This window comes from Callospermophilus lateralis, chromosome 8 (assembly GCF_048772815.1).
Source record: "Callospermophilus lateralis isolate mCalLat2 chromosome 8, mCalLat2.hap1, whole genome shotgun sequence".
Classification (NCBI taxonomy): Eukaryota; Metazoa; Chordata; class Mammalia; order Rodentia; family Sciuridae; genus Callospermophilus; species Callospermophilus lateralis.
Window position 1 is genome coordinate 38225166 of NC_135312.1, and position 19101 is coordinate 38244266.

General features: G+C 41.7%; 1 protein-coding gene across 2 annotated transcripts in view; it reads left to right on the forward strand.

The window, feature by feature from the left end:
• The first annotated feature begins 8287 nt into the window (after nucleotides 1-8287).
• Cwh43 (cell wall biogenesis 43 C-terminal homolog) overlaps nucleotides 8288-19101 on the forward strand; it is a 49962-nt gene continuing 39148 nt past the window's right edge. For both annotated transcript variants that reach the window (XM_076864952.2, XM_076864953.2), the window contains exons 1-6: nucleotides 8288-8330; nucleotides 10025-10216; nucleotides 13700-13820; nucleotides 14447-14601; nucleotides 16201-16402; nucleotides 17531-17619. In XM_076864952.2, the coding sequence (XP_076721067.2) occupies nucleotides 8288-8330; nucleotides 10025-10216; nucleotides 13700-13820; nucleotides 14447-14601; nucleotides 16201-16402; nucleotides 17531-17619 (802 nt within the window). The remainder of the gene's footprint in view (nucleotides 8331-10024; nucleotides 10217-13699; nucleotides 13821-14446; nucleotides 14602-16200; nucleotides 16403-17530; nucleotides 17620-19101) is intronic.

The following is a 19101-nucleotide window of genomic DNA, read 5'->3' on the forward strand; positions in this document are numbered from 1 at the left end:
ACTGTGCAGCCTGCTGACCATTACCTGGATGACTTGTGTCTACATTTATGTGTGAGAGATAAAACTTCAATCTTGTTCAAGCCACTGTTATTTTGGAAATTTGGTCAAAACTTGGAATAAATAATTGCAATAAGGTGTTTCCTATTCTAATAATTTCTCAATCACAATGTATTGTGTTAACCACACACAAGTGAGGATGATGATATTTAAAAATGTGCAAAGATAAAAAAAAAAAAAACCCCAAACTTCCTATGGACTCTTTCTCAAGAAGCTCCTGGGATAAACCAATCAAGAGATGACATGGGAGCCTGTGAATCAGGAGCCCATCCTGAGAGAGCGGTGCAGCAATTTCTCAGATGAGGCTCAGGAGGGTGGCTGACAGCAGGCCTGCTGCAACCCGTGCTCAGATTACAGCAGAACAGGGCTCCAGGAGAGAAGACCCGGAGGAAGGGAACCCACGCACCACCTCAGGGGTTTGTCTTCCATGAGGTTTTACAACTCTGGGGGATCATTTGGGGCTAAACTTGTAATTGTCACAGGCAAGTTAAAAAAAAAAAAAAGCCATTATAAATTGTTGAAGATACAAAACCATTACATAAACAATAAAATAGCAGTATCTGAAAGACTCAGCAGTGACATAATTTTAATTTAAAAGCATATTACTGATTTAATAAAAATTTATTAAATAAATTTAATAAATAAAAATTTATAAAATAACTATATTAGATGGTAAGAATGTATGTATTATAGTGTGTGTGTGTGTGTGTGTGTGTGTGCGCGCGCACGCAGGGGAAGTAGTGTAAGGGTGGGAGTTTAAATGTCCATCTTCCACAATAAAAAAAAATCAATAAGTCAGATTTTTTAAGGAATCAAGAAAAACTAACATAGAAATAAGCACCAAAGAAATAGCTAAGGAGCTGATTCTCTCTGAAGTATAGAAATGAAGGATAGAACAGAGTGGAGCAGGGGAAAGATGATTTTTTTTCTTACTATATGACTCTTAAAAGTCTATATTATATTACTTTGATAAAAGTAAAAATATATTTAGTATCGTAAAATAAAAGTTTCTGACTATATAATCTCTAAGCTCCTTAGAGAGGTTGAATTCAATGCATGAAAAAATAAGTGGAAGAAAGTACAATGTTAGGTAGAACTAATCTGTAGAACAAAACTCCTATTCTAGAGTGATTATGTGTCATCATCTTTGTTATCTTCAACAGCCCATTGCTCCCCGCCCAGCCTCCCTGCCATGTCCAGGGTGGTTGGGGAGGATGGCAGCTTCTGTGCCTCTGGTACCTGGTGCCTGTCACACAGTGGGCTCAGTGCTTTACCTGTGATAGTGGAACTCATTGTTTTTGACTCTTATCCAGGGATACTATTGCCTACTTTGGTACTAAAAAGACCAGACACTTTCTTCCTCAAGCCTCCTTGCTTGTGGGGGCACATAGTTTAATCTCCATGGGATAAACTTTGAGCCAGGAGCTAGGGAGGCCAAGGGAAAAGATGGGATCATTCTTTTTGGCAACATGGTGGGTGTGTTAGGGTTCACCAGAGAGACAGAACTCTTAGGAAATAGATACATGTACGTAAGAGGGGAATCATTAGGGAAATGGACTCATGTGATTATGGAAGCTGAGAAATCCCATGAGAGGTCATCTGCAAGCTAGAGACCCTGGGATGCTGGTAGCATGATTCAGTCCAAGTCCAAAAGCCTCAGAACTAGGGGAACCAACTAACGGTGAAGCTATCAGTTAAAGCTTGAAGACTTAAGAACCCTGGATACTGCTGATATAGATCCTGGAGTCCAAAGGCCAATGAGCCTGGCATTTCGATGTCCAAGGATGGGAGAAGAAGAGTGTGTTCCTGTCTTTTTGTTCCACATGAGGACCCTCAGCTGATTGGAGGGTGCTCCCTTTCAGTCCACCTCCGGAAACGACCTCACAGACACAACTAGAAATGATTCTTTACCAGTTCTCTAGGTATTCAAGTCGACACCCCAAAATTAACAGTGCGCCCTGAGATACGCCTTCAAAGGGACATACTGTGAGGCGTATAGTTAATTGACATCCTTTGGTATCTGCTGCGATGTTCACTCAGAGTCCCTGCTTTATATAGAAATCTCCAATGAGTGAGAACAGAGGGTGCTGAGAGCCACAGCGGAGTCTGTATGGCCCCTGGCATTTTGCCAACAGTATTGATTGACAGGCGAGGCATTACTGTCCGCCTCTGCCGCTACTTTTGAGTTTTCGCACTACTTTAGAGCTCTAGTGGGGATTTCCAGGGATTCCCCAAGAGTTCCCATTGGTTGAGGAAGTGCAGGAGGAGGGTTTTCCAGAGGAGATATTTCCTGCTGCCGGGTTCCTGGGCGTGCTGCGTGGCATTTGGGAGATTTCCCCAGGAGCGTGTGTGAGGTTTTTTCTTGCAGTTAAAAAATAAAGTTTGTTCCTGCTTCAGTGGCTCGTGATTTGTGCCTAGCCAGACTGCGGCAAGAGGGCATTACTGCTGGGCCATCCTTGGGCAGGCCAGGGGACTCTAATAGGCTCCTGATCTGGCTCGCTTACCTTGGCAGAGGTCACTATGGCCTGAGGCTCTTCCTAGTTAATCCTCCCTTCCTCAGATCAGGATCAGGTGGAAGGTTGTTCCTTTCCTATTTTTTTTTCTTCCCACCCCTTCATCTTTCACAACCATTGCCTCTCATAAACCTCCTCCACTTCTGATTCTGTCTTTGTGTCTCCTTCCTAGATGACCAAAATCGGCCCACTTTCTCTGGAGGTGGTGATGGAAACGGTAACTGGAAAGGACCGGTCTGTAGGCCATGGTGGCTTTGGGTCTGGGGATAGATGTTTCACGACCGCTGAGTCCTTAGCACAGAGGTGGCAGTGGGGTACGTGTAGTATCTGGTGCAGGGGAGAACATCTCAGGTCAGTTATGCAGCCAGTTTTTGGCTACTGTTCCTGGAAATTTAGCCCTGAGCTAGTTAACAATCAATGGGATCCACACATAGACGGTTTATCTCCAAGAATCCACTTGTCATGGTGGCACGACGATCCCCAGGTTTCTAATGTAAAAGAATGTTGTGATTTTGTGATTTCATTTTTGTGTAATCTCAGGTGAAAATCTGACAGAGGCCTCTGGGGAGCTGGATGCCTGCCTGTCTTGATTTCCCTAGGTGGAGTTCACTGGACAAATCCTCATCTGGGGAAGCATGACAATTCCTGGAGGAGGAGGGATTAGTTCAAACACAAAACTCACATTTTTTACTTGATTTTTTTCTCTTTCTTTCCTGTGCCTAAAGGGACATAAGATGAAAACTATGGCAGACCCTTTAAATTTTATGTCTTCTTAACTCCTGGGGGAAAACCAGATGGAGGGTGTATTGGGGAACGGCAACACTAGCCCAGAATGAATGAACCGAATCATTGCAGTGATTTCACACATTCACACCCAACAGTCCAAAGTCAGAGCTCCCTGCAGGAGGCTGGTTGCCCTCTTCCTAGCAGTTGAAGCACTTATTTGCCCTTCCTCTTGTAACTCTGCCTTATTTTATACAGGTTGATGAAGAAAGAAGGGGAGAAAAGCAGTGGTTTTTAGCCTCCTTCTCTGCAATCGACACATATCACTCTGGTCACATTGATGAGAACCAATCACACAAGACACATGGAGATGCCAAGGGAGCTCAGAAATGTAGGCCTTGGCCAATAGCTCCTTTCCAGTAACCCCTCTCCATGATGGACAGAGGAAGATAAGCATGATGTTTGGTAGCTGGTCTTCCCTGCTGTGGAGTGCTTCCACTTTCTTCCTAGTCAAGGAAGGAAACCTACCTGTCTAAAGTAGAGGAAGCCACACAAAGCCATACTCCATTCCTTCAGTCATGAGTTGAAGTCTGATCTCAAGCAAAGCCTGTGGGTGTCATGAAGACTATGGCTAAAACAGAGTCAAGGACCATCTACTTAGAGAAGTTTATAACTTCTCTCATTTTGTTAGAGAAATGTTACATTTTAAAAAAAATGAACTATATGGCAAAACACTAAAATAAAAGTTAAAAACCCCACATAGGTAATAAGTATTCATAGTTTTTAGGTAGGGAGTCAGTTTGAGTGCTACAATAAACAAAACAATCCTGACAGCCTTCCAAAGGGGAATGGTTAAGTAGATTTATATAACTATGCCATGGAATTATGTTCTAAGCATTAAAATTTACATTGTGAAAGAATCAGCTAATGCCATGAAATAATATTCTAAATGCATTAGGCAAACAAAACAAAAACAAGTCATCAAGGACAATAACCAAGCCCAGCACAGTGAGGTGCATCTGCAATCCCAACGACTAGGGAGTTTGAGGCGAGAGGATCGCAAATTCAAGGCCAGCCTATGCAACTTAGTGAAAACCTGTCTCCAAACAAAAAAACAAAACAAGGGTTTCAGATGTAGTTCAGTGGTAGAAGCCCCCCCGGGTTATATCCCTAGTACCAGAAGAAAAGAAGAGATAACTAAATGCCTACTAATCAATTATGAATTAAAACTCAAAGAGCTAATAAAAAAAAGAGATTTGCAATAGATCACACTATTGTTCAAAACACTTCCTGTCTTTTTTCTGTAGATATTGTCTGTAACAAATACCTGAGATAATCCCCCTTTTACAGAGAAAGTTTTACTTGGGATCACAGTTTTGGAGGGTCCAGTCCATAGCTGACTGCTCCCATTGCTTCTGGGCCTGTGGCAAGGCCGCTCATGATGGAGGGGAAGCCAGGAAGAGCAAAGCTGTGGTCAGCCAGGAGCAAAAGAGGAAGAGAAAGCACTCCCTGCAAGGGCAGGCTCCCGGGGACCAGAAGATCTTGCACCAATTTTTTTCTCTTAAAGGTTTTAACACCTCCCAAGAGGCTCCAGGGTTAGGGGACCAGACCTTTAACACATGAGCCTTTGGAAGACACTTATCTGAATCATAGCATTGCCCACTGAGATTGGCTTGGGCACTGGGCTTTCTGTTTGTTTTTTGCTTCTCCATGCTGGGATGGAGCCCAGGGCCTTGTGCATGCTAAGCTTGTATTCTACCACTGATCTCTACTCCCAGCCCCTGTTTGCTCAGTGTGAGCAGAGATGAGGTGGTTCTTCCATAAGACCCTCAGGTATAGGCAGCTCCTTCAGCTGAACATGTGTTACAAGGGAGAAACAGACCCTTGTCATTGTAAAGTATGAATTAGCTTCTCCTAAAGTAGATGCTTTTTAAAAACTGAGCATAATTGTGAGCCTGAGATGACTTAAAGGGGTTTCTTATTTTACCTCTTGAAAGAAAAGAATTTCTATTTTTCACTAACAGACCAGAAGGTCTTCATTATATCATGAAGTATTTTCTCTAGGTAGAGTTTCTTGTCTTCTAATAAAAAGAAAAGTAGTCTTAACGTGTTCTGAATGAAATCAATGTGTTCATGCTCCAAAAGGGAGGGGAGTAGGAGGCAGTGGGCAGTGCCATCAGGGCCTTCATTCATTTCCAGGTAAAATAAGAATGCAAATGGCAACCCAAGGTCAAAGAAGAGAGTCCAACAAACACGAAAGACCATGGCCTTTGAAACTGAAACCAGGCAGAGTGTAAATATGAAAATTAAGGTAGTAGCACTAAACTTAGATATAATGGATGCATTCACAGGGCAGATCATACTGAATATTGCTGCTATCTCATCAGTTATAGAATAACTCCTACATGTTGGGTATAAATGTTATATAATATCGGTAGTTAAATAACGATGAAACTCAGTGGTGGAGAGCAAGATGATTAAAATTTCATATGAACATTTAACTTATGACATTTGGGAATGAAATTAAAAGTAACTTCATGGTTAACCTACTATAGCAACAATAATTTAAACTAAACTTATAAGCTACACAGGAAAGCATCAGGAATCATGACAAATTGGACACTGTGTCACAGGCCTGTAACCTCAGCTACACAGGAGGGTGAGGCAGGAGGATCACAAGTTGGAGGACAGATTGGGCAACTTAGTGAGACTCTCAGCAACTTAGCAGGACCCTGTCTCAAAATAAAAATAAAATAAAATAAAATAGCTAAGTGATAAAATGATCCTGGATTCAATCTCCAGTGTCCATCCTCTGCCCTCCCCGCAAAAGAAATGAATGACAAACTTTCCCACAATGTGCCCCCAGAAGACAAACTGGCAAATCAGAAAAAAAAAAAAGATTGCGAACACAAAAGAAACATTATTATCTCTTTGAGGAGGTCAGGAAGGGGAGTCCCCTGGCATACTGAGTGCTGTTCTTGTCTCTGTAACTGGAAAAAGCCAGAATGAGTTATAGAAAGTCTAGAGAAGGCAATTAAAAATGATTACTTGATGAAGATGCTGCCAATACACTTGTCAAATGTGTCCTAAAGACCTACCATGTGATTGGTCCAATCATTATAGGGGTGCATACAGATAATAATACAAGTTGTCATTTCCTAACTACTGTGAATACCACAGATGTTGAATGGTGTGCCTTATAGTACTTTACTTAAACCTTAAAACAACTCTATTTAGTTTTCTTGTAGCAGAGATTGACAGCTGCTCACCAAAACTCATTTTCTTTCAAGAAAAAGAGAAAGAAAGCTTTTAATTTCTGATGTAGTCCAATATATTTATTACTTCTTTAGTTATTTGTGCTTTTGGAGAACTCATTGTCTTAACTCTAGATCATGAAGATTGACTCCTATATTTTCTTCTAATGGTTTCATAGTTTGATCTCTGACATTTTAGGCTTTGCTCCATTTGGAGTTGACAAGTATATGGTGTGAGGTAGGGGTTCAACTCTCTTCTTTTGCATAATGGATAGTTATCCTAGAATCAACGTTGAAAAGATTATTCTTTCCTTCATGTAACTGTCTTGACAAGCTTGTATAAAATCATTTGACCCTAGATAAGAGTGTGATTTCTGGACTCTCCATTCTGTTCTAAATTAATCTATATTATTCTCCTTGTGGCTGAAAGTACAGGTAAGTAGGTGATTAGAAACTCTTTGCTCAAAACTGTTATGAACTGATAGCACTAATTGCTTAAGTGACTCCGTACTTTTTGGGCATCCCATCCTTGTTAAATTTCAGAACAAACTTTCCAAAAGTGATAAATGATAAGCTCTTTTAAAAAATAAAAATATTGGGGCTGGGGATGTGGCTGAAGCGGTAGCACGCTCGCTTGGCATGTGTGCGGCCCCGGTTCCATCCTCAGCACCACATACAAACAAGGATGTTGTGTCCACCGAAAATTAAAAAATAAATATATTAAAAAAAGAGAGAAATAAAAATGAACTGAAATAAAGTATTTTGAGGAGATTCTTCCAGTAAGTTCAAGACATCTTGGGGTGCAATATTTGAGAAAGAAATAACTAACTGGCCTAGTTCACAAGCTCCATTAATTAGAAACGTCTGCCACCTTTTTACGTATAGACGGTCTCAAATACCATTACTCATACATTAAGCAGGCAGGCCCATTTTCTTCGAATGTTTTCTCTTCCCTGAGCAAGTGGTGGAGCGTCTTTGAAGGTCAGAAAATCCTGCAAATGCTAAAATTTCTTGCCGCCCTTCCAGAATGCAGTTAACTAATTGCGCCTTTCCTAACTTAGCTTAGACAAAGTAGCGCAGACTACTAGGAACGCCAAGGTTAGGTTCGCATCGCGTGGCCACATCAGGCACCCCCAGCACTGGGGTCCGCCTCATCTGCTCTCTTCCCTAGCTCAGGCTGCCCCATCTGGGTCTCCAGCCTTCCTCTCTGACTTCTCCTAGCGAAGCACCCTCATAGGACTGGTTCAAACAAGGACATCACTGATTCGGAGTTGCGCTTGCTCCCTCCCTCCTGCACGTAGGCAGCGCTCCAGCCTGGGGGCTGCCCTGATTGTGGGCCAGCCAACCTGCTTCTGGCCCTACGGCGGGGTCCGAGTCCGAAGGTCCGGGTACTGGGACTCCTGTCCGTAACAGTCGCTTGGGCAGAGGCGGCGGCGTTACCAGTTCGGCGCTGGGACCTGAGGCGCCCGCAGTCGCGCAGAACGCACAGGTGGCGTCGGGCCGGGTAGGCTGGGCTGGGTGTGGCGGGAAGGGGACCTTCTAGCCGGGCTCCACCCCGCCTCGGATCTGCACGCCGGTCGGGAGCCTGGCGAACCAGCGGGCAGTAGTCTCAGGGAGCGGAGGTGGAGTGCGGACTCGGGTCTGGGAGGACGCGGCGGCTGGCGGGGAGCGCAGGGCGCGCACGACGGCTCGGACCAGAGGGCTTTTTTAGATAGCGCCACTCCCCTCGGCGTGGCGGCGATGCCCTCCCTGTGGAGAGAAATCCTCCTGGAGACCCTTCTGGGTAAGCCGAGGCTGTCCTCGCCGCGTGTTGGTGGTGCCTGCTCCCCCGGACCTCCCTGGAGCCGCGGCGCTCCACCGGATTGGCTGAGGTCGGGCAGGGAGAAGAGCGCGTTCGGTGCCCAGAATGGAGATGCTTATCGCCCCCTGGGAACTTTTGCTGCAGAAGGGAATAAAAGACAAGACCTAAATTGAGGTTCCAAAGCCGAGAATTCGAGAATTCGGCGAGGCGCACGCAGCTCTGGGATGGCGTCCGAGGGGCGCAAATTCACCAGGTGTTGGTTTTGAACTCGCATAGCCTGTACAGTCTCCCACAATCTCCCACCCGTGAATTTTAACTTTTAACCAGTACTGAACTTTACCTTTGCCAAGGAAAAGGTTTTTCCCCAGGGACTGTAGGTGAATCCCGGGCAGAGTTGCCAAGTGGCCTTGATGGTTGGGGGCTGTCCCCTTGGGCATTTGGTGAAAACCATCCGACTGGAGTCTTGTTTGTTCAGTTACCAGTTTTGCAAAAAGCACCAAGGACTTACTAGTGTAGTTCTGTTGGAACTATATGCTTTAAATCAGAGTACCTTGACATTTGGGAAATCACTAGCACCTCTCTGTTCATTAACAAACAAGGATCTTTCTGGCCTGGCAGGGAGCCCTCCTGAAAGCCTGATTTTCAGGGAGCCGGTAGCTTTCGGGAGAGCCTCAGACTCTGCCCCGCCTTGTATCTTGTAAGTTGGGAGATGGAGTAGGTTCCTCTGATGCTAGTACTTCATCTCATTCAAGTCTAACAACTCTGCCAGGTGGTTTAAAGTCCTGTACCTTCAATTAAGAAAGGGAGTTTGAGAAGTAACTTGAAGAGAAAGGTACCACATCTAGTTGTAAGAGAGCAAATGTTAAAACAGATTGCTTGGGTCTGAGTACACGTGGCTATTTGGTACTTGTTTATCTTAACCCCCCCCCCCCCCCCCCAGTCTCGGGATTTTGTTTGTATGTTGTGTTGTCTCGTCCTTGTTTAATTAGTTTTTGCATTTGTAAGAGAGAATAGAAAGGGTTTCCATGCCATTGGACATAAGGTTGTGTGAGGAAAAAGAGGTGATTTTTGTTAATCCCCAGTACGGAGCCTAGTGCCTAGTGAGTACCCAGAAGTGTTAATCGTCATTATTGTACAAAGTCCCTGGCAGAGGTGTGTCTGACTTTACATGGGGGTTCTCCAGCCACCCTGCCTCACTTCTTAAGGGCTAGTTTTAAATGATCTACTTGCAAGAAAATGATTATTGCCTAACTACAGAGCTTTGGATGTAGTTGTTGAGGTGGGGGGTGGGTGTCCTGCTCTTTTTGATTTTTTGAATATTTAACATTATATGAGTATGGGTCAACTTAGGTAAGGGAATTTTATCAATCAGGATCCTGACAGGAAGCCAGAATCAGCTCAGATGATCAAGATAAGAGAACTTAACTAACTAAAGGAAACATCTACAGGAATGTGGCATGATTAAAGAATGAACAGAGTATGGGTAGGGGATACAACAGCAGGAAGTCATTCTCAACCAGGGCCTGGCCAATAGGGAAGGAATTCTGTTACTGGTCCCCAATTATGGCACCCAGTTAAAGCTGGAGGAAGGAGGCTGGCAGTGGAGTGGAGTGGAGGGCCACTGTTGGAAACAATGCCAAAGTCATAACTCACTCTCTTCTGAACTTTTTCTGTAGGATATGTTTCTTGGTCTCTCTACCATGACTTAGGACCGATGATCTATTACTTTCCCCTGCAAACACTGGAGCTCACTGGGTTTGAAGTTTTTGGCATAGTCTCTTTTTCTCCAGCACTCCTAATAATTACTCCTTTCTGGAAGCTGGCTAACAAGAAGTGGATGCTAACCCTGCTTAGGATCATCACTGTAGGTAAGTGTTTCTTTAAGGTTTTCCTTTTTAGTTAAAGATCAAGAGAAATAATGTAGACTGTTCATTGCAGGCTGAAGGACTGAATGAACAAAACGTAAGAGTTTTCTTTCCCTTACTACCACCATAAAGAGTTTTAGTAAAATTGGAAGATTAGACTGAGAGTCAATGTGCTTTACATTTCTGACATTTCTGCCAGATTGGAAGGGCCTAAAAAAAAAAAAAAATCACTGAAAGGAGAATAAGGATATGTTGAAGAAAGGTCAACTCTTAAATATAGTGTGTTTTTCTTTTCAACTATAATTCAGTACTTAGGAGCTATTGGAAAGATTTTAAAATAATACTGCATAAGAAACACAAAAATTATGCATGATAAATACCATACAAGAAATCAAACAGCAGCATAGAAAAACTATTTGTAACTCTTACTCAACTAATTTCCCTAATATAGAGTTTTTACAAACCAATGACTAAAAAAAAAAAAAAAAAAAAAAAAAAGACCAACTCACTAGAAAAGGGGCAAAAGTATGCCTAGTCACTGGAAAGAAAATAAAATCAGTTTTAAAAGGCATAATAAAATATATAGACTATAAATTATGCACATACATATTTATCTGTAGTGTCCCAAATGGATTGGTCAAGAATAAAGTGTGACTATAGTGAATCATAAGGGTGGGAAAACAGGCACTCATGCATTACTGTTGGGCATGTAAATTGGCACAACCTCTATGTTGAGTACTTTAGCAGTATTTGTTCAGATTACAAATCTGTACATAACCTTTATTCAGCAGTTCCACTTGTAGAATATATCCTACAGACGAACTCATGATAAACTTAGCATGATATTTAAACATTGCAGGGATATTTATAATAGCAAGACTAGAAATCACATAAGTGTCCTCTCTAAGGACAGGTTAAATGGATTATGGTTATGAAACTTGGAATACTACAGAATATTATGCAGCACAAAAGAGAATATTATTTATGTAATGAAGTGGGATGTTCTTCAGAATATATTTTGCAGAAAGGGTTGTTTTAAATAGTGTCTATTATAGAATGTTAACCTTTATTTAAATATGTTTGGATGAAAATATATTTATTACTTGGTTGAATATGCATTACATATTTCCAAAAGGATTTTAAAATGGTAGCATTTTAGTTGCCACTCAGATGGAGAATTGGGTACCAAAAGACGAACTGGAGAGGGAAGTTTGCACTCTATCCCTTTGAATTCTGAATTTGAATATATTATATTGCCAAAAAATAGTGAAAAATTTAAATGTATACTTGATATCATAAAGAACTGAGATTTTTTCATATTAATAAATATTTAGAAAGCTTGGAGTAGTATTGGTGGTAAAAAAGTAAGAACATGAGTTACAGGGAATAGATTTTCAAAGGAAAAAAAAAATGCCATACTCCAGGCTGGTTGGACCCATAACTAACAGCTCTGGACTTCTTGCGCTCCTGTTATAACTCAGTAAGTGTCTCTGAGATTTGTGTGTGGCATTTGTTCATGAATCATGCTGTATGGTCTGTCTACAAACAGTCATTTGACTTTTTCAGAAGCAGTACCAGGAATCACTAGGACATTGCTATGTTTGTCTATCTGTCATTTCCTGAAGATGACAGAATACAGTGCAGTGAGTTCTGTGGTTCCCAATGAAGGTGTAAAACTTTTGTTTTTTAAAAACAGCTCAGAAAGAATAGTGGGAAAGACTCCCAGAAACAGTGCCCTTTACAAAGATGGCATCCATAGGCATTGAAAGACATATTAAATTCGTAGATCATGAAATTTTCAGCTCCAGAAGTAATAGAAATGAAGCTTTCCATCCTGAACTGAGTACACGGTAACTGGTTTCAACTGCTGTTGGCTTACCCAGTATCCTTATATGAATCACTGTGGTCCCAGCCTTGCAAGATTCATTTTCTCCTTCCACTCCAGGTTGGCTTCTAGGAGAGTGATTTATTAGTGTCCTTCATCGCCTTTGCTCAGTACTGGCCCTGTGGGCTCACCTACAAAGCCACCAACTGAGCAGTTGCTGGAAAAGGTTTTCATTATTTAAGTTCAGTTCTTTTCAGTAACTTCTAGTAACTATCAGGGATATAAGAATAAATAAGTTTCAGGTGGTTATTATATGATTGTGATGCTTCCTATTATTCTCTTTTCACCTCCTCCCTCCATGAAAACCTAGCACTTTGAGCGGAAGTAGATCTGCATTTAAGAAAGTGATAGGGGAAGTCACTTGAGATGAAGAGGCCATTCTCCGCCAGGCATTCTTCCAGGTGACCACAGAACATTGTTGATGCTAAACAGAGGCTGCAGTTAGCCGTGATTTCCCTTCAAATGCTCCATAAGGACAGGAAGAAACTCTGTTTTTAGCATCCTAAAGGATTCTTACATAGCCACAGAGAAGGTCTGAGTGTTACATTCAATCTCACCTCTGCTACCTCAAATATTTTAGATAATTACTATGAAATTAACTATGAAACTAGTTCTTACTCATTGACTTAGATTATTTTTGACCATAAATATTTTCACCCACTGGGATGGCCATAATAAAAAGACCGACAATAATAGTGTTGGCAAGGATGTAGGGAACTTGGAACTTTCATGTCTCGCTGGCAGAAATGTAAGAAATGTAAAATGGTACAGCTGGTTTGGGAACCTGTTTGGCAGGTCCTCAAAATGTTAAACTGAGTTATCATATGACCCAGCAGCTCCACTGCTTGGCATGTACCCATGAAAAAACGAAAGCATATGTTAACACAGAAACTTGTACAAAAATGTTTATAGTAGCATTATTCATAAGAGCCCCCAAATGTCCATCAGCTGGTGAATGGATAAACAAAGTGCAGTATATCCATGTAATGGAACATTACTTAGCCATGAAAGGGAATGAAGTACTGATACAAGCTGTAGCACAGATGAACCTTGAAAACATTATGCTTAGAGAAAGAAGTCAGACACAAAAGGCGATATATTATATGATTCTATTTATGAAATGCCCCAAATAAGAAAAATCCAAAGAGTAGTGATTGCTAAGGGGCTGGGCATGGGAGAAGAGGGAATGGAGAGAATTGGGGGAGTGACTGTTACATATACATACCTATATTTATATACATACATATATATTTATATTTATTTACTTATATTTATATTTATATATATATATATATATATATATATATATATATATATATATATATATTTTGGTGGGGGGTTATGTGAATGTTCTGGGTTTAGTGGCGATAGTTGCATAGCTTTGTGGATACACGAAAAATTAGTGATTTCTGTATTCTAACATGGTGAATTGTATGGCATGTGAACTATATTTTTAAAATATTTTAAAAGATGGGTATATAATTATCAACTAACTCTCTTGAATGTAAAGATGGTGTCAGACCTGACTTTTATCGAATGTGGATCATTGAGTGGCAATGCATTCTTGCTGGAAATTTTCAGCTCTCCTTACTCTTTTGTAGGTGGCCTAGCTTCCTTCCAAGCACCAAATGCCATCCTTCGGCTGGTGATCCTTGCACTTGGTGTGTTTTCTTCGCTGATAGTGCACAGCGTGACTTGGTGGTCAGGAAGTGGTTTGCAAAGGTATGATTCATGTCTTATGCATCTGTGGACAAACAAGTACAATTACCAAAGGGAAAATTGGGGCCAGGAGTTCCAAGTTGTAGTTTTCACTTTTCATATGACCTTTGCCTCCTCTTCACAAAAGAGGATGTGAACTTGCCATCAATCTCAGTAACTTTTTTTTTTTCTTTTTTGGTATTGAACTGAGGCCTCATATATGCTAAGCACATGCTCTACTACAGAGCTACACTTGCAGCCCCAGTAATATTTTTCTTTTTTTAGTACTAGGAATTAAATCCAGGGACACTTTACGACTGAGCAACATACCCAGTCCTTTTTTTTTTTTGATATAGGGTCTCACTATGTTGCCCAGTTTAGCTTTAAACTTGAGATTTTCCTGCCTTAGCCTCAGGAGTAGCTGGGATTACAGGCATGTTCCACTATGCAAGGCCCCAGTAATGTTTTGAGAACTAAAGAATGATAACAAGTTGCCTAGGTAATGGGCTAAATAAAGGCGAAGTCAAGTATATTACTACATATTACCAACAAGACAATTTCAGATACTCATTCTATGAAACAAATTCACAATGGACGTAGTACCTTGAATTCCCATTGGGAAGTTTTTAAAAATACTTTTGCACTTGCAGGTACCACAGAATCTGGGGATTTATTTTAGGACAGATTCTTCTTGTCGTCCTCCGCATATGGTACACTTCACTAAATCCAATCTGGAGTTGTCAGATGTCCAACAGAGTGATCCTGGCATTAAGTACGATAGCCACACTTGATCGCATTGGCACAGGTAAACATGTATTCAACTTATTCCAGGATCATCTCTCCTGCAGAGTTTGTCTTTTCTGTATGAATGTAGTATGAGTGGAAATGTACTTCCATTTCAGTTGCTTTCCCCCACTCTGAAATAGTAACTAACAAAGCCATCGAGTTGTTATCTCAACAGAAGATACCTGTTCTTGATAGCACAGATGGGAAAAACAAAAAACGCATCAGTGGCATGTACCACAAAGTCGATAGGAGATTAGAACCAGGTCTTATACCTACAGGTCACGTACTGTCGTCCTTCTTTTTCCTGTGGAATGGCCTGTGTTGCTGGTATTTTCCATCTTCCACCTTCACGCTGGCCCCAGTATAACTGTACAGTAGGGAAGTTACTGGGATTTATGGGAGTGGCAACTACCTGGTTTTTTACCCAGGAATCTGAAGTATCAAATCTGAAGCTTGAAAAGGAAGCAAATCTTACACATTCAGAGCATTATTCAAATCGACTGGCTTTTACTGGAGCTGACTTTGTCTGAGAAATGCAGATACACAGCTTGGGAGTTGCTTCCTAGGCCAACTTGAGACTCTTCTGAAAAGAGAGGACAAGTGCTACTGGATTCTAATTAACTTGCTCCTGGCTTTTTGTGTAACTCTCAGTGAGTCACTGTTCTTTTGTAAATACAAGGAGAAGCTGCACAGATTAATGCAGGTGTGGAGAGTATTGGCTCAGCATGAACAAAATGTGCTTGTCTGATTCCCCTCTGGCCCCAGTCTCAGCATGAAACAGAGGTAACAAAATGGGGGAAATTAAGCAAGTAAATGAGTCACATGACTTGAATATTAGAACATTTAGAGCTCAGTCTAGTCCCCTAATGTTCCTGTACAGATACTCTCCTGCTAGTCTTTTCTTCGGTTGTTACATTTGTGTGTGTGCAGGGCTTGCTGTGATGAATTGGAGTCTCTTGGTGACAGCACCATGAATTATGGCTGTATGACAGAGTTAAGGAACCACACTGCCTAAACTCCAGCCTCTGTCTCTCAGTGCTCCCTGTGTGATCTTGGACAAGTTGATCTCTCTGGGCCTGTTTTTCTAATCTGTTAAAGGATATTAGTATTAATCTCATATAGAGTTATTGTAAAGATTGAGTGAGTTACTAAAAGGCTCAGGAGAGGGTTTGGCACATAGTAACTGCCCAGTCAATGCACACTTATAACTCTGGGCACACACACTCCCTGTGGGGGGGCAAGAAGCCTAATGTACTGGAAAAGTTCACTCCAGTTGGATGACATTTGTCTCCTGAACATGTCATTCACTTTTTCAGTGTATATTTTTGCTCAATCTGTTAACTTCTTATAACGTCGGTAGCTTTCTGCATTTTTTACTTGTCAAATTCCAAAATATCTGTTTTCCCTAAACCATTCCTTATCTAGCCTGCCAGAAATCATCTCTGCCAGAACAGCCGCATGCGTTCTGCCTTGTATCATAGTTGCATGTCTCACCTCCCCTTCTAGAGAAAGCCTCTTAAAGCCAGACACCATTTCCTCCTGGTTGAAAGTCTGTTAAGTAGAGAGGGTAAATTTCCATGTAACGGGGCCCTTTTTCATTTCTTTAAAAATCTTCTAGATGGTGACTGCAGCAAACCCGAGGGGAAGAAGATGGGTGAGGCGGCCAGAGGCGTGCCCTCTAGACCCACCCAGCTGCTGGCCGGCGCTGCCTTTGGTAGCCTCCTGTTCGTCACTCACTGGGTCTTTGGAGAGGTCTCACTAGTTTCCAGATGGGCAGTGAGTGGTCATCCCCACCCAGGGCCACATCCGAACCCATTTGGGTGAGTTTGGGTTTGGAAGCCAGTCAAGAACATGGCAGCCCTGGCTGTCTGAAGACATTTCTCCCTTGCTAGCCTGCTGTTTCATATCCATTCTCCCTAGATATCAGAAATGTTACCTGAATAGTCATGAACGCTGGAGATGAGGAGCCAGAGAATATTTCCCCTGTACTGAAGGGCTATGGAAAAATAGATAAGGGGAAAGGGAAGGTTGTGCCTGAGAGGTTCCCAAAGCTTCTGCACAGCCACTTCAGGAAATCCCCACACCAAAGAGTCTCAGTGACAGGGAAGGGACAGCATTGCTACCCGTTTCCCCCAGACCCTTGTGTTGCAGTTACGGGGCATGTGGTAGAGAGACCTCAGTGCCTGATGGCAAAACGCTCTCTCAGCCAGATGGACATAATAGTAACAATTGCCTTACAGACCTGCGAAGATTAATTGAATAATAACACAGATAAAAATCTTAAAATGGTGCTTAGTGTGTCTTAAGTATTATTTTTAGCTTAATTTATATTATAGCTACTTAATCGAGTGCTGTTTTATAGCTATTCTTGCTTCTGGATATCTCCCTAATTGAATTAAATTCTTTTTTTCCCCCTCCTCCAATGTTTTGCCAAAGTGGACAAAGAATGAAATAGTCTGTGGCTGTTTTAAAAATCACATAACTGTCAGTTATTGATCAAACTGACACTGGCATTGGGAATGCACCAACTGTAATACTGAGGTCGAGAAAAGGAAGAAAAATGACAAACGACATAGGAACTATTGCCAACGATTTTTTTTTTTTCTTTTGGCCTGTGGCAGAGCCATTTAGAATGTCACATGACCAGTATGGACTCTAATTTATGAGAAAACTCCATTATTGTGTTTCCCTCGACAATGAAAGATCACAAATGCCATTTATCTGAAGTCAAAGTTTTTATGACTTCAGAATGCCTCAGGCATATAATGTTGTCTCCCAGTGGGCTCTCGTTGCCCACTGGTTGTTTCAGACTTGTATTACCTCTTGGATGTACCTAGAGGTAGCAGGTATATTTCAGTTTTGTAATTGAAACAATGACACATTAGTAACATGAAATGTCTTCTAGCATTTTCTTTCCTCTTTTTTTTTTTTTTTTTTTTTTTTAATAGAGGTGCAGTTCTGCTGAGCCTGGCAAGTGGACTGACGCTCTCAGCTTGTTCGTGGTTTCCTAATTCTGGTTTCATCTGGTGGGTTACAGGTATGTGGGATTCACCTACAGATATGCCACCATTGAGCCTGGCTATGCAGTTTATTTGTAAGCCTGTGCAAGCAGACGGAAGGAAGATGCCGCCACGCAATATGTACTGTGGCCAAATGGCTTGTTACAACCAGTCAAGACAACTATAACCCAGGTGTTACCAAGGCCTCCAGTGACTACCTGCTCTAGGTTCCTGATTCTTCCTACTCCACTTCACTTCACCTGTCCCATCCCTGCCCAAGCAGCATTGCCATAACTATCTCCCTTCAAAATACCTATACAACACCCAAATGCACGTAGCACATTTTTTTGAGGCAATGAAGGATTATACATCACCAGTTGCTAAGTGCTAGATCCCTTGCCCTCTAATTTTGCTTCCTTCCTTGTATTTTTTAGAAATGCCACCCCCTGCCCCCGCTTTTGAGATTCCATAGTGAAGTTCCACTTCCTTTTCTCTTTTCCATGTGACAGTTTTGTTCCCCATTCTTCTACCCATCTTTGGTGTTATGTATGCTTTTTCAAAGACCCAGGCCATTTCTTCCCAGTCACACCCTTTATGATTCCAGAAATACTGATGAAGGCTGTTATACTGGTACATGCCACAAAAAATTAAAAAATGAACAAATAAAACAGTTAAAAAACAGGGAAATACTAATAAATTTAATTCAAACATAAAAAAAGGTCACTCTGGGTTTGATCCTCTATACCATCCCAAATACACTTCACAAACTACTTGGTTGGCCACAGTAAAAGAAGACAATAATCAGTGTTGGTGGCCCTCTCCCATTCTCCTTTTAGTGCTTGTGAACGTGAGGGAGCATTGCATCATTTTCCTGTGATCGAATGATGCCACTCCTCCTCCTTCCACTTAAATTGTTGGCATTAAGTAAACATCTCCCACTCTTTTAGAGAGCGAGTCCTATATTGGCTTTCTGTGAGATGTTCTTTTACATATTTATTAAGCAGGTGATTCATGGTATTGCTCTTGATACTGTGAGACCCTATCAGTAATAGAAAATGTGGAATGAAAAATACCGTAGTTTCTGCATGTCACAGTCCCCACCGTCAGCCTAACATGGAAATGTAAGTGTAATCAAAATGGGCTGCTAACTTAATGAGGTTGGCCAGGTCCTCTTCCTCCTGGAGCTGTATGAGCACAGTTGCAGTACTGTGGAGCTGTTTGTACTTGCTGGTGTGTTTTCTGGTAGACTCTGGAAGTGGGTGTGTGTGTAGGTGGAACCTTCTCCTCAAAGAGCTGCTACATGGGATTCCTGAGGAGGAGGGCCAGATAACTTTGTGAATACTGAGTTTGCAAGCATTCTATAAACTGAGTTATATCCCCAGCCCTAAATTCTTAATCTGTATGCAACTTGGAAAAGGAGTTTGAAATGCTTCAAAAGTTTGTTCAGCGTTTAAAGCATGCCTTTTTTTAAAAAAATGAAATATAAGCAAAGTGTTTATTGGGCAGGTCGATAGGTAGCA